Below are 14301 nucleotides of genomic sequence, written 5' to 3'. Positions count from 1 at the left end.
TCCTTGTTTCACCCCAATCTTATAGGAAAGGCTTCTAACTTATCCCCATTACAGATAATGCTTGCTGATAGTTTTAGAGAGATACTACTTATGATTTTAAGGAAAGCCCCATATATTCCTATGTTCTTTCCTTATATTTCTTCTGGATTTTTATACTGAATTTTCCAGTGATTTCTGGGTCTTTTTGTTACAAACACCTGAAAGTCTTTCTGTTTGTCAAATGCCCTTTTTTCCCATACAGGGTTGTACTCAACTCTGTTAGGTAAATTATTCTTGGACACAATGCTAGCTCTTTCGTATCGGAATCCTTACAAAGTGTTAAGTCATTAGAATTGATAAAGACAATAATTATCTAATTTAGCCTGGTTCAGTATGATTGATCGTTCAGTATGATTGATCTGATCCTACAAGGAGATGTTATGGGCCAGAACTTAAAACAAGGTACCAAGTGGAATTGAGGAGACAATGTTTAAATCTAGTTTAAAACTGATTTAATCCTACAACAAATAATGGTTTCCCAGTGATATAATGATTGATGTGTACTCAGTGTACAGCATATAAGCCAGAAGCTCTCAGGGCCAGAGACAGATTCATTCCATATTCCATCGTTGTGCTGGCTGGAGACATTTGGAGGGAACTAGGGGTGAAGCTCAAGACTTTGAAGGACACAATAAAGGACTGGATTTTAACTCCTGGCTGCGTTTGGGGTGATTATTATTTTGAACTGAAACTAAGGCTGCCTCCAGAAAACCTCCCCAAGAAACCTGCTCACAGAGAACCATCATATAATATAAAAAAGAACACCACACTTTTGCTCTTCAAATTATAATGTTCCAAGACCTTCAGGATAGAAGCTGCTATGATAGAAGCTATATGAAATCCTGACTGTATTTTCATATTTAAAGTGCTTTTTATCTGTAACTTGCAATATTTTCTCCTTAAATTGGGAGCTTTAAAAGTTGCATATGACATTCCTGTAAGTTTTCCTCCTGAGATCTTTTTCTGTTGACAAATGGTAGATTTTTTTGTGTTTGCCATTTTGTTGTAGAATTTTAGGGTAATTTTTCTTAACAATTCTTTGTAATAGTCTATCTAGATTCTTTTTTTGATCACAAATTTCAGGTAATCTGACAATTTTTATATTGTATCTTGATCTCCAAATCCTTCTATTATTTTCCTTTTTTCTTATCTTTTTTAAAAGTTCTTTGTGTTTTATACTATTATTTGATTCATCTTGCCCAAATCTGTTTTCAAGGAATTTTCTTCCTTAAGATTGTATCTCTTTTTCTAATTGGTTAACTTTATTCTCACACTTTCTTGATTTGCTTTTATTTTTTTCCTAATTTTTCCTCAGTCTCTCTTATTTCATTTTTTAATACCTTTTTAAGTTCTTCAAGAGTTATTTTGGGGCTTGGACCATTTTACATTATATTACATGAGTGGTTTTTTCACCTCCTTATCTTTCTCTGAATATAATTCAGAGCTTCTTTTATACCAAAGCAGCTATCTATAGTTGGATTCTTTTTCTTTTGCCTTCTCATTTTTATTTTGTTTTGTTTACTTTTCACAGTTAATTATCATAATCATATTTTAATCTTGAGTTAGAGATAACGTAATTTTAAGCCTCAGGTTCTCTTTATTGTTATTTCCTGAATTTTTTCTGGGGGGGCTCAACCTCAAGGACTCCTCTCCTACCTTAAGCCACACTTACAGCCCCAACCACAGTGTCCTGAAAACATCCTTGTTCTCTGATATCCCACTTACCAGGCCTGTGCTCACTCTCCCTCATCCACAGTCACAGCCTAGGATAAATTCCCATCAGCACTACTAGACCTACCTTCTAGAAAGAGTGAGGTGTCCTTCAATCTTCCCCAACCCATTGTTTATTCTTCTTTAGATTAAAGTTTTTGAGATAAAGTTTCTGAGGTGAAATGTCTTGTGGTCCAGTCTGCTTCTTGACAGAGCTGCCCTTTCTTGATTGAGCAGTCAATCTAGAGGTTTTTATATTTCACTCAGGCCAAAGCTCAACCTCTGGAGGTCTCATCGTTACTGAGGTTCTCCCAAGTTGTCTGAAGAGGACAGCTTTTTGAACCATGCTGTTCTATATTCATTTTGTTTCAAATTTCCTTGTTTGTGGAGAAAATCTAGAGAGTCTGGAAATTTCTGACCTATTCCACCATTTTCCCAAATTCACCGATTCTTAAAAATCTCTCTTCTTGACTTCTTTTCCACTTAGTTGATTTAAATAGACATCTGACATTTTTCTTTTCTTTTTTGCTGAGGCAATTGGGGTTAAGTGACTTGCCCAGGGTAGTAAGCGTTATGTGTCTGAGACCAGATTTGAACTTCTGAATTCAGTTCTGGTGCTCTAGCCACTGCACTACCTAGCTGCCTCTGACATTTTCTTTACTGATCATTAATTTGTTCTCATACTTCAATCTGTCACGTGCAGTCATTAATTTCTTTGGCCTATGTTGATTTTCAGATTATGTTAATGAGATGATGATCACCATTTTGTCATCTCAGTTGTTTATTCTTTTTTCAAATTTTCATTCCAGTAACTTCACTTCATTTTTTATCTCTAATTTCATTGTGTCTAGATATAGATAAAAATACTCCCCTCCCCTCCATCATGAGTTACTGATGAGGATATTTAAATTAATTAATCAGGATATTAATAACACCTGTCTCCTTCAGCTTACTGATAAATTCTTTGTAAAGATCTTGACAAACTTTAAAGCACCATATAAATGTTAGCTGTTATTTCCCTAACGCCAATTACTGTCCACTGTACATGACTAGGGAAGGGAGGGAACCCTGAGCCTCATTTGGGAGGGGGAAAGTTCTGTGGGGGTAAAACTTGTCCCCAAAAGGCAGCTTCTCAGTTCTGTGCTGACCTTTCTCCTTAATGCTGACACCTGATTCTAGACCTAAGGCACCCAAACCACCCCCTCCATGAGGCAATCAACAGGAAACCACAATGAGTAGGGAGTTGGAAAGCCTTCTCACTGAGGCTGGATCCTGAGAGACTCAGAGCCCAGCAGACCCTGCTCATATCCTCGGCCTCAGACTGTCTGCCTGACCAGCTATTAATCTCCCTTCCCACTGTCAACAGGCATAATCATGACCCCCATTCTCTCTGCCCTGCTGAGCCTTGGTGAGTCCTGGGGAAAGGGGACCCCCCAAACTCAAGGGAACTTTAGATCCCATTGATGCCAGATACACACCCAGTTTGACAGAGAAGAGGGGCCGGTCTGAGGTGGCCAAGAAAGCGGGAGAGAGAAGCTGGAATTCTTAGAAGCATCTTCTGGCATCCAGGACTCACTCACACTTAAACTCTGCCTCTGGGACTTCTATCTCCTTCCTGTGGGGGTGCTTGGTGGGCAGGATGTGGAAAGCTGGGAGTAATCAGTGTCCTCTCTGCCAGGACTGTGTCTGGGCCACAGGATAAAGACACAGGTAGGTGAGTCCTTCCTCTACATGCTTCTTGCCCAAAGCAGACAACTGCCCCTGAGAGGGAGGTGGGGGAGGTCTGGGCTGGACTGAGAGGTTAAGGTGAGAAAGAACCCAGTATGGAGTGGAGAGGAGGAACATAAAAAAGGAACCCTAGAACTGACGGCCCTCATTGTTTTCCAGACGCACTCCCCAGACCCTCCCTCGTGGCAGAGAATGGTTCTTTGGTGCTCCTAATGAAAAGTGTGACCCTCATATGCCTGGGACCATGGGAGGCTGATGAGTATGGCCTGGTGAAAACTCAAGGGCTTAGAAGGAAAAAGATCATGAGGGTGAAACCATCTGGGAGGGAGGGCAAATTTCACATCTCATCAGTGACCTTGGACCAGGCAGGAATCTACTCCTGCCGCTACAGAAAAGTATTCCTCTGGTCAGAGTTCAGTGACCCCCTGGAGCTGGTGGTCACAGGTGAGGAAAGCCCAGCCCGTCCCATGCCCCTCAGGCAGGACTGGCTCAGGGTCTCAAAAGTCCCTAAGCTCCCCCCAGCCCAGTCTGACCTCAGCTTTGCCCTTCTGTCTTCTACCCTGGTTCTCCCTCTGTCTCTCTCTAGGGGTAGAGATAGGGGAAAGGAATCAGCATTTATACAGCACCAACTGTGTGCCAAGCACTTTACATGATTGTCTCATGAGATAGACTCCTTCCCTTTCTCTCTGTCCTCTGTTCTTTGCCACTGAGTCTCTCCATTTCTCCTGTCTTTCTCTATTTCTCTCTCTACTTTCTACATTCTCTCTCTGTATTTTAATCCTTCCCTCCTTTCCCCTCTTTCTCCCTGTCTATGTCTCTCTTCCTCCCCAACTCATCCACCCATATATCTTTTTTCTCTCAGAGCTGTCCAAGGTACTTCTTCTACATACACACACACACTCACACACACACACATTCTCTCTCTCACACACACTTACACACACACACACACATACATTCTCTCACACACACACACATATTCTCTCTCTCTCTCTCTCACACACACACACACACACACACACACACACACACACACACACACAATATTTTATTTTCTTCTGGAGAGGAGGTAAACCTCAAACCCCAGGCCAGTCCTCCCACAAGCCAAATCTCCGCCCCGCCCCCCAAGAGGGATATCAGAGCCTTAACTCCGGGTCTCCTGCTCCCCCAGGTCTCTATGACCCACCCTCCCTCTCAGCCACGCCCAGCTCCACGGTGGCCTCAGGACAGAACGTGAGCCTCCAGTGTGGGTCAGAGCTATGGTTCGACATGTACGCCCTGTATAAAGATGGAGAACAGCTGACCCAAGGCAAGGCACAGCCCCATGAAGGGAGATTCCAAACCACCTTCCACTTCTCTCTTATGACATCTGCCTATGGAGGGACTTACCAATGCTACGCCTTTCTCAGGGACTCCCCCTACCTGTGGTCAGCTCCCAGTGACCCCCTGGAGCTCAAGGTCACAGGTGAGAGTGCCTCACCTGTTCCAATCCTTCCCATCCCTCCTAAGCCCCCTCACTGGCCCTGGAGCAACATGATGTCTGCTCATGCTGTGCCCTGGAAGACCCCAGGAACCAGGAGGGCTAGGAAAAGAGAAGGCTCAGAGGAAGGGGATGGAGAGTCTGGGAAATGGCTAATGCTCAGAGAACGTAGACAGTGAGCTTCTCTGGTCCCACTAGAACTGAACCCCACCCCTCCCCTACCTATCCAGATATACTGATCCCACATACAATACGTCTACTAGGTCCCAAGAGAGGGGTTTGAGGAAGATCCAAGGTGGGGCTGATGTAAAGCCAGTAGGGAGGGAAAGGTCAAATACCACCATATCCCTCAGACTTTTCCCATCTCTGGTTCCTTCCCCTACCCCAAAAGCCCAGACAGGAGCTAAAATAGGGCTTGTGGAAACCAGAGGAACATGAGATTTTACAACTGGAAAGGCCAGGAGAGATCATGAGGCATGCACCCATTTCACAGATGGAAAGTGAGACCCAAAGAAATGAGGGACATGCCCAACATCCCATAGCCAGCAAGACTGGTCAGAGCTAGAGCTCACACTAGGGGCTACCTCCAGACCCTCCAATCCTTCAAGCCTCACCGGGCTTCCCTGCCCAGACCTGAATTTTGCCTCCTTCGTGTTCCACAGGGACAGTCCCTCCAAGCCCTGAGAACTTGCTGTTTGGTGAGTAACTAGAGGATTACCAACAGAGAGGAGGGGGAGGCAAGGGCTGGATGCCCAGTCAGGGTATCCCCATCCCTTCCAGGGTCTCCTCATTTCCCACCACTCCTCCTGCAGCAGCACCTTGTTATTGTCCTTTACCCAGGCTATCCTCATTGTCTGGCATGTTCTCCCTCCCCACTTCCTCCTCTTAAAAACAAAAGATCCCTCCCAGGCTAAGCTCAGGAACCACCCCCCCAAGGAAGCCTTTCATGTCCCCTCTCAGGTGTTAGGAGACCCCATGGCTGCATTTGTGTGCATGCTAACAGTTATTTCCTGGGAACGGAACCCCCTGGAGGGCAAGAACTGCTCTGTTTCCTCGTTCATTCCCTGGGTCTGGCACAGAGGGAGGACTAAGTAAAGGGCAGAAGACCTGAGTTCCTGATAAGCCTGGGGCTCCCTGAGGTTAGGACTGTTCTCCCCTTCTGACTGGAGGCTCCCTAAGGACAGGCCACATCTCCCTGTTTTAACTGGAAATTCCCTGAGGATACGACTCTTCCCTCACACTGGGGCCTGATTCAGGGGCCTGAAGAGGAAGCCCTGAGGGGGACGAGAAGGGAGGAGGCTACCTCAGCCCCTTCCCCAGGCTCCCAGCCCAAGAGTGACCAGGACTCCCAGCCCAGGGACAGGGGCTGGGGTGGGGCCTGGGGTGGGAGGAATCCTGCCTCCACTAATGGGGGCCTGAGATTTGGGGGCCTTGTCCCTCTCCCAGTGACTACTCTCCTCCTCCCAGGTCCTGCAGCCCAGGATTACACAGTGGGCAACATCATCCGCCTCAGTCTGGCCGGGCTGGTGCTCGTCCTCCTGGGGCTCCTGCTGGCTGAAGCCTGGAATGGCTGCAGGGGATGCCCAGGGGGAGCTCCCCCATCTTCTGACAGAGGGGAAGGTGGAGCTGGGGGGGCAGTGAAGGTATAGATCCCAAACACCCCCAGAGTCCAGTCCACAGCCAGACAGAGGAAGGGCCCTGCCTGTCCTGCCATCTGACCCTGGCCAGAGGTGATAATGGCCATCCTTTCCCCAGGCCCAAGCTGACAATGGCCAACTTCCCCCCAGACCTCCCCCTTTTCCCCATTACTAATACTATTACCCTACACATACACTCACACTCTTCTCCCTAATTCTAAGCCTTTCCTGAATTCCCAGTAGAGGTGATCATTGACATCGCTTAAAAATGAAAGAGGAAAATATACAAGTTCATAATGTTAAAGCATCCCAGGAGACATAAAAATCTGTAGATTTTATAACATTGTCTATCAGTGGTCAATAGTGTGTGTGTGTGTGTGTGTGTGTGTGTGTGTGTGTGTGTATGTGTGTATGTGTGTATGTGTGTAAGTAAAAAAGATGGTAAACAACATAAAATATCTTGGAGTAGTGCAGCCAAAAACAAACTCAGAAACTATATGAACAAAATCGTATAAAACTTTATATATGAATAAAATTCAATTTAAACAAGTGGAGAAATATTGAGGGTGCCTATATAGGCAGGACCAGTAAAAAAATGACAATTTCACCAAATTATTCTATACATTCAATGCCATCACAATTAAATTACCCCCCAAAATTATTTTACTGAGCTAGCATGCATTTAAGGTTAGGGTTTTATATATATATATATATATATATATATATATATATATATATATATATATATGTGTGTGTGTGTGTATATATATATATATAAAACAAAATTCATTTGGAAAAACAGTAGCACCAGTTCTTAAACTATATTATAAGGCAGTAATTATCAAAATTATCTGGTATTGACTAAGAAATAGAAAGATCAGTGGAACAGAGTAGACATACAGTTTACAGCAAAAGAAAAATGATTATTCAGTTTCTGATTTATAAATTATTGATTAGGACCAGGATTTTTTCAGAAGCCTAAAGGTTATTCAGTCTCTGAGGACATTGCTATTAATGAGATTGAATTAACTTTCTCTTCAACCTTGTTCAGACCCCAGTCAGGTATGAAGTCCATTTTGCTTTTCCTAAGTTTGGGGGATAAATTCTTTAATGAGAATGCCCAAGGTCCAGTAATTTAGAAATAAATTATATACTGAAATTCACAGCCCCCAGTTCCTCACCAAAATATGTCCAGTTCTCATTGTGATATTATTTTTTCTCATTGTTTGCAATCAGAATCCATTGCCACCTTCAGGAACACCAATCCTTTGAGAGTATTGCTGGAGGCCACTGTTAGAGGTGGCTGGGAAGCTAATTCTAATCAGATGAGTAGATCATGTCATGTTAAAATGAATGATACAAGGAGAGGAGAAGCGACTGTGCATCAATAAATAACTCTAATTTATTCCATTCCTACAAGAATATATGTTTTCCCACAACATAGCATTTCCACTCTTTGTGTTATTCATTTATTTATTGTTTGCTTGCATTTTTGTTTTTCTTCCCAGGTTATTTTTACCTTCTTTCTAAATCCACTTTTTCTTGTGTAGCAAGACAACTGTATAAATATGTAGACGTATATTGTATTTAACATATACTTTAACATATTTAACATGTATGGAACTATCTGCCATCTAGGGGAGGGGGTGGAGGAAAGGAGAGGAAAAGTTGGAACAGAAGTTTTTGCAAGGGTCAATGTTGAAAAATTACCCATGCATATGTTTTGTCAATAAAAAGTTATAAGAAAAAAGGATATATATGTTTTCTAAATACAGCAAGGTTATTAAAAGGAAAGTATATATTCTTTTGCAAGCAGCACCTGCATCAGTAACTATGTTTTGCAACCTCCAGCCACTTATCTCTAACTCCCAGGATCATAGTGGTTCCTGGAGTCTGTTAGCTCTGCTCAGAGAGTAAGACAACAGTAAAGGCTGATTTGCAGCTCCTTAACTCTGTGAAAATCAAAACATTCCCTTAGCTTCTCATAACGTGCTATGATTCACAGCTGCAGGGCTAGGATAATCAAACTGGTTTTGGGGGGCAGTTCCCTATTAATCCTTTAAGGCTTTCTGGGTTCCACACTACACGTGGTCCTAAAGAGGTATACATTTTGAGCTCATCACCATCATTGGTCTTTGGCATTCCAGAATGTCATGTTATTCTAGATTCGTTTTATTGGTAATATGCTAGAAATGTTAATAAAATTATTAATAACCAATGCAATTTGTCTCTCAAACTTTTTAAACATCACAAGCAACAAATCAATATGGTAACCTAGTGTTTCACATATAGAAAGGCTTAACTTTGCAAGACAGAAATGCAATATTAGCTAGAAATCATTGGGAAAGCTGGAAAGCAGTCTGAGAGAAACTGGGCACAGACCAATTTCTTATACCCTTTACTAAAATAAGGTCAAATGTATGCATGACCTAGATATGAAGACAAATGTTACAAGGCAAATTGAAGAACATGGACCATATTACCTATCAGACTTACAGATATGTCAACAATTTATGAGTGAACAGGAGACAGAGAACAAAGGGATAATTTTGATTACATTCAGTTCAAAGGGTTTGAAACGAATAAAACAAATGTAGCCAAGATCAGAAGGAAAGCCGGAAACCAGGGGAAACGTTTTTCTATCTTGTTCCTCAGATAAAGGTCTCGTATTTCAAATATATAAAGAACTTTGTGAAATCTTTAAGAGTATGAATTATTCCTTAATTGACAAAGCATTTTTCCAAAGAAGAATTCAAAGCAATTTATAGTCATATGAAAAAATTCTCTAAATCATTACTGATTAGAGAAAACAAATTAAAATAACCTTGAGGTATCATTTTATATTTCTCAGATTTGTAATGGGCTGAAGCTCGAGTTGATGCACTGAGGTCCCAAGCACGTGAGGCTAAATAGTAATTGGACCATACTCTTAATATATATGCTTGGAGAAAGAATGGCACTGCCCACTCTTTGTGCAAGTCCTGATGTGTTGTATAGGAAATGATGATTTTGGTGGGTGGAGGCAGAGGGGCAGGGATAGATTAATCTGTCATACTGACCATCACACAACATTACTGTTACTGTGTATAGTGTTCTCCTGGTTCAAGTCACTTTACTTAGCGTCAGTTCATATCGCTCTTGCCAGGTATTCTGAAACTTACCTGCTCATAATTTCTTAAATCATTATAGCATTCCATTCCATTCATACACCAAAACTTGTTCAGTGATTTCTCTATTAATGAGCATCCTCTCAATTTCAAAGTCTTTGCCACCACAAAAAGGGCTACTATAAATGATTTTGTATAAATGGGTCCTTTCCCTTTTTTTAATGATCTCTTTGAGATACTGACCTATTAGTGCTATTGCTGGACCAAAGAATATACAGTCTATTTGCCCCTTGGGCATAGTTTCAATTTGCTTTCCAGAATAATTGGATCAGTTCACAACTCTACCAGCAATTCATTCTCCCACAATTTCCTCAGCATTTATTATTTTTCTTCTGTCATATTATCTAATCTTATAGGTGTGAGGTAATACTTCAGAGTATTTTTCATGTGACTAAAAATGAGTTTGATTCTCAAACTGAAAACTACCTATTCACATCCTTTGACTATTTATCAGTTTAAGGACGAATTTTGTTTTTTATAAATTTAAGTCAGTTCTCTTATTTTTGAGAAATGAGACCTTTATTAGAGACACTTAGTGTAAAAAAAATTTTCTCCAGAATTCTGCTTGATTCGAATCTGCATTCATTTTGCTTGTTTAATATAATCAAAAGTATTCAATTTGCATTTTGTAATGTTATCTTTTGTTTCATCATAAATTCTTCTATTCTCTATAGCTCTGACAGATAAATGATTCCTTGCTCTCCTAATTTGCTTATGGTATCACCCTTTATGTTTAACCATGTACCAATTTTGACCCTGTCTTGGTATATGGCATGAGGTATTGAGCTACACCTAGTTTCTGCCTAACGATTTTCCACTTTTCTTAGCAGTTCTTGTCATATAGTGAGTTCTTATCCCAAAAACTAGAGTCTTAGGGTTTATCAAATGGCAGGTGATTATAGTAGTACAAGACAGCTACCATGTCTTGTATACCTAAAATATTACACTGATCCAACACTCTTATTTCTTATCAAGTACAAAATCATTTTGATGATTTACTACTTTATAATATAGTTTTAGATTTGGTACTGCTAAGACTTTACATTTTTTTCATTAATTGTCTTGATATTCCTGACCTTTTGTTCTTCCATATGAATTTTATTATTGTGATTTCTAGCTCTATAAAATGATTTTTTGTTAGTTTGGCAGGGGTGAGCAACTGATATTTTTTCCAGTTATTTAGATCTGACTTTATTTGTATGGGAAAAGGTTTTATAATTATTATTTATATACTTTCTGGGTTGTCTTGACAGGAATTTTATATTCAAATATTTTATATTGTCTACAATCCTTTTAAATGGAATTCTCTTTGGTAATATGTAAAAATAATGATGACTTGAATGGGTTTATTTTATATCCTGCAACTTTGCCAAAGTTTTTTTTTTTAATTATTCCAGTTAGTTTTTAAGTTGATTCTCTAGGATTCTCTAAACACACCATCATATCATCCCTGAAGAGTAGTATGTTTGTTACCTCCTTGCCCATTCTAATTCCTTCAATTTCTTTTTTCTTATTTTATTGATAAAGTTAAACTTTCTAGTACACTATTTAATAATAGTGGTGATAATAGGTATCCTTGTTTCACCCTTGATCTTATTGAAAAAGCTTCTAGCTTATCTCTATTACAGGTAATGCTGATAGTTTTAGATAAACACTACTTACCATTTTTTTAAACTCCATTTATTACTATGGTTTTTCCTTTTATTGCTTTTGGATTTTTATATTGAATTTTCTGTTGAGATCTGATCTTTTGTTATAAATACCCAAAAGATTTTCAGTAAATCAATCCATATCCATTCAGGAGTATGCTCAACTTTGACCAAGTTATTTTTGGATAAAACCCTATCTCCTATCCCAAGACCTATAGTCTTTCATTGTAGAAACTGCTAGATCTTATGAAACCCTGACCACAAGGCTCACAACATTAATTTTTTTTTCTTGTAGCTTGCAATATTTTCTCCTTAACCTGGGATTTTTGAAAGTTGCATACAAGATCCCTGTAAGTTTTTCTCCAAAGATCTCTTTTTAGTGATAAATGGTAGGGTTTTTTCTATTTCTACTTTACCCTCTTATTTTAGAACTTCAGGGAAATTTTCCTAAATAATTTCTTGTAATATGGTACTTAGGTTCATTTTTTTTTTTTTGGATCACTCCCTTGAGACAGTCTGACAATTCTTGTATTATCTCTCCATCTATTCTCTAGATCAGTTGTTTTTCTAGTTTTTTGCTTTTATTATTTTTGCTACCTTATTATGTTATTTGATTCTTTTAACCATTTCTAGATTTCAAAGAGTTATTTCCTTCCCTAAGATTTTTTTACCTCTTTTTCTAATTTGCTAACTTTCTTTTGATAATTTTCTTATATTGCTTTAAGTTTTTTTCCTAATATTTCCTTGATCTCTCTTATTTGATTTTTAATTCTTTTTTAAGTTTTTCCAAGAGCTCTTTTTTTGGTTTGAACCATTTGACATTATTCTTCGGAGTAGGAGTAGCTTTTTTTTTACTTCACTATCCTCCTCTGAATATGGACCCAGATTTTTTTTTTATACCAGAGTAATATCTATGGTTGGGTTCTATTTCCTTTGCTTATTCATTTTTATTTTTATTGTCTTTTATTTAATTTTAGCAGTTTATTATTATAATCAAGTTTTAATCCTGAGTTGGGAATAGTGTTACCCTAAGCCCCCCAGCCCCTTTACTGTTGTTTTCCTAATTCTTTCTGGGGACACAACCTCAGGGAATCTTCTCCTCCCCTAAGTCACTGTTAGGGCCCCCAGTGACATTCTCCTGAAAATGTTCTTGCTCCCTAGTATCACACTCACCAGGCCTGTACTTAGGCACCAGGTTCCCCTCATTCACAGCCAAAATCAAAGATAACTTCCCATAAGCACTACTAGGCCTGACTTCTGGAAATAGTGGTGAACAATCTTCCCTGACACGACATCTTCTCTTCTTTAGATGAAAGTTTATGATGTAAAAGATAAAATTTTTGAGGTCTAGTCTGCTTCCAGACAGAGCTGCTCCAGAGCCTGCTATTTATTGATTCAGCAGAATCAGCCTAGAATTTTCTGTACTTCATGAAGATTCCATCTTTTCTGAGGTTCTGTCAGATTCTCCCATGACAAAAAAAAGCTTTAACCCCTTTATTTTTGACACTTTTATACATTCATTTCATGGCAATTTTCTGTCTGTTGATAAAGGAATTATAGAGAACCTGGTAATTCCGTATCTATGCCATACTCCCAAATTCTCAAATTAAAGATTCTTAAAATCTCTCAACTTGGTTTCTTTTCCAAATTAATTGATTTGGATAGATATCTGACACTTTCTTTTATTTTTGATTTCTCTGTTTTATTCTAATTCTCTGTCACATGGAGTTGTTCATTTGGTCTATGTTGGTTTTCAGAATGTTTTGATGAGATGAGAATCATCACTTTGTCTTCTCACTTGTTGATTTTGTTCCAAATTTTCATTCCAGTGATTTTCCTTCATTTTTAACTCTGAGTTCACTTCATCTATGTATAAGTAATCATAAAGTTCTTGTTAAAAATGGTTTCTGCCACCCTCCAAATATAAGTTACTGATGAGGATATATGAATTAATAAAGATATTAATAACACCTGACCCCCCTTCAGCCTTACAATGAGACTACAACGAGATCTTCTTTGTCAAAAACCTTGGTGTGGTGATTAAAAGTGTCCCACCTACAATAAAAGAGACTGAGACAGATCTTTGAGTCAATGGCACTTTCTTAAAGGGTACTCTAATGAAGTGGACCACAAATCTTTCTCGTGATCTGAGATGCCTCCTCCTTTTAGAGCCTAATTTTTAGAGTTCGATATCCTGTAGCTCCAGAACATCTATAAAAATATAGAATAATTCCATTGATTGATATGACGCATAAGCTAAAATAAGCAAAATAATAGGTCAGCAGGGTCACAAATGGGCGAAGCAAGGAATATCTCCACATAAGATGAACAGACTTTTCCTTAGGAAGTGGTACAAATTATCTCGGGTTTTGTGACCTAAGTGCTCATAAGATAGTTACCGCTTCCTACTGAACAAGAGATTGGTCCAGAAGTATGAAAATATTTTGGGTGGCTTTCCATGATTTTGGCCATACTGGGTTTGGTCCCTATGACAAAGAAAAAACAAGGCTAGAGGGCCTATAATTAACTTCTGATCATTGATCAAATGAACTTAGAATCTGCAGCTCATGGCTCTGGGGCCTTATGTACAGAACTTTGACATGATTCCATCAAACTGATTAAGACTGATTGGAATAGAGTAGAATCTAATTAAGAACTACCCACATTGACAATTGTAAAGTATCATATAAAAGCCAGCTGGTATTTCCCTGCCACCAATTACTGTTGACATGGCTGAGGAAGAGAGGGAAGATTAAGCCTCATTTGGGGTCTCTCCCAGGGAAAGTTCTGTAGATGGGACTTGTCCCCAAAAGACAGTTCCTCAGTCCTGCTCTGACCTTCTTCCTTGATGATGACACCTGATTTGAGACCCAAACCACCCCCTCCATGGG

The 14301-nt window shown here is 39.6% G+C and overlaps 2 protein-coding genes across 4 annotated transcripts in view; both read left to right on the top strand.

Moving 5' to 3' along the window:
• LOC105750197 (platelet glycoprotein VI-like) overlaps positions 1 to 14301 on the top strand; it is an 84024-nt gene that overhangs the window by 44852 nt on the left and 24871 nt on the right. The gene's annotated exons all lie outside the window — the stretch shown is intronic.
• Positions 3036 to 7285, top strand: LOC116422931 (leukocyte immunoglobulin-like receptor subfamily A member 6). 2 transcript variants are annotated; one of them, XM_031963472.1, is made up of 6 exons: positions 3036 to 3157; positions 3428 to 3463; positions 3637 to 3921; positions 4649 to 4942; positions 5620 to 5655; positions 6425 to 7285. In XM_031963472.1, the coding sequence occupies exons 1-6, from the start codon at positions 3124 to 3126 to the stop codon at positions 6604 to 6606; spliced, it is 867 nt and encodes a 288-aa protein (XP_031819332.1). In that variant the 5' UTR covers positions 3036 to 3123; the 3' UTR covers positions 6607 to 7285. The 2 variants fall into 2 exon arrangements, with proteins under 2 accessions (XP_031819332.1, XP_031819333.1); XM_031963473.1 differs by having other exon boundaries at positions 3064 to 3459.

The sequence above is a fragment of the Sarcophilus harrisii genome, chromosome 3 (assembly GCF_902635505.1).
Source record: "Sarcophilus harrisii chromosome 3, mSarHar1.11, whole genome shotgun sequence".
In the NCBI taxonomy this organism is placed as follows: Eukaryota; Metazoa; Chordata; class Mammalia; order Dasyuromorphia; family Dasyuridae; genus Sarcophilus; species Sarcophilus harrisii.
The sequence above is the reverse complement of the archived record's forward strand: the minus strand, read 5'-3'. Positions and strand labels throughout refer to the sequence as shown.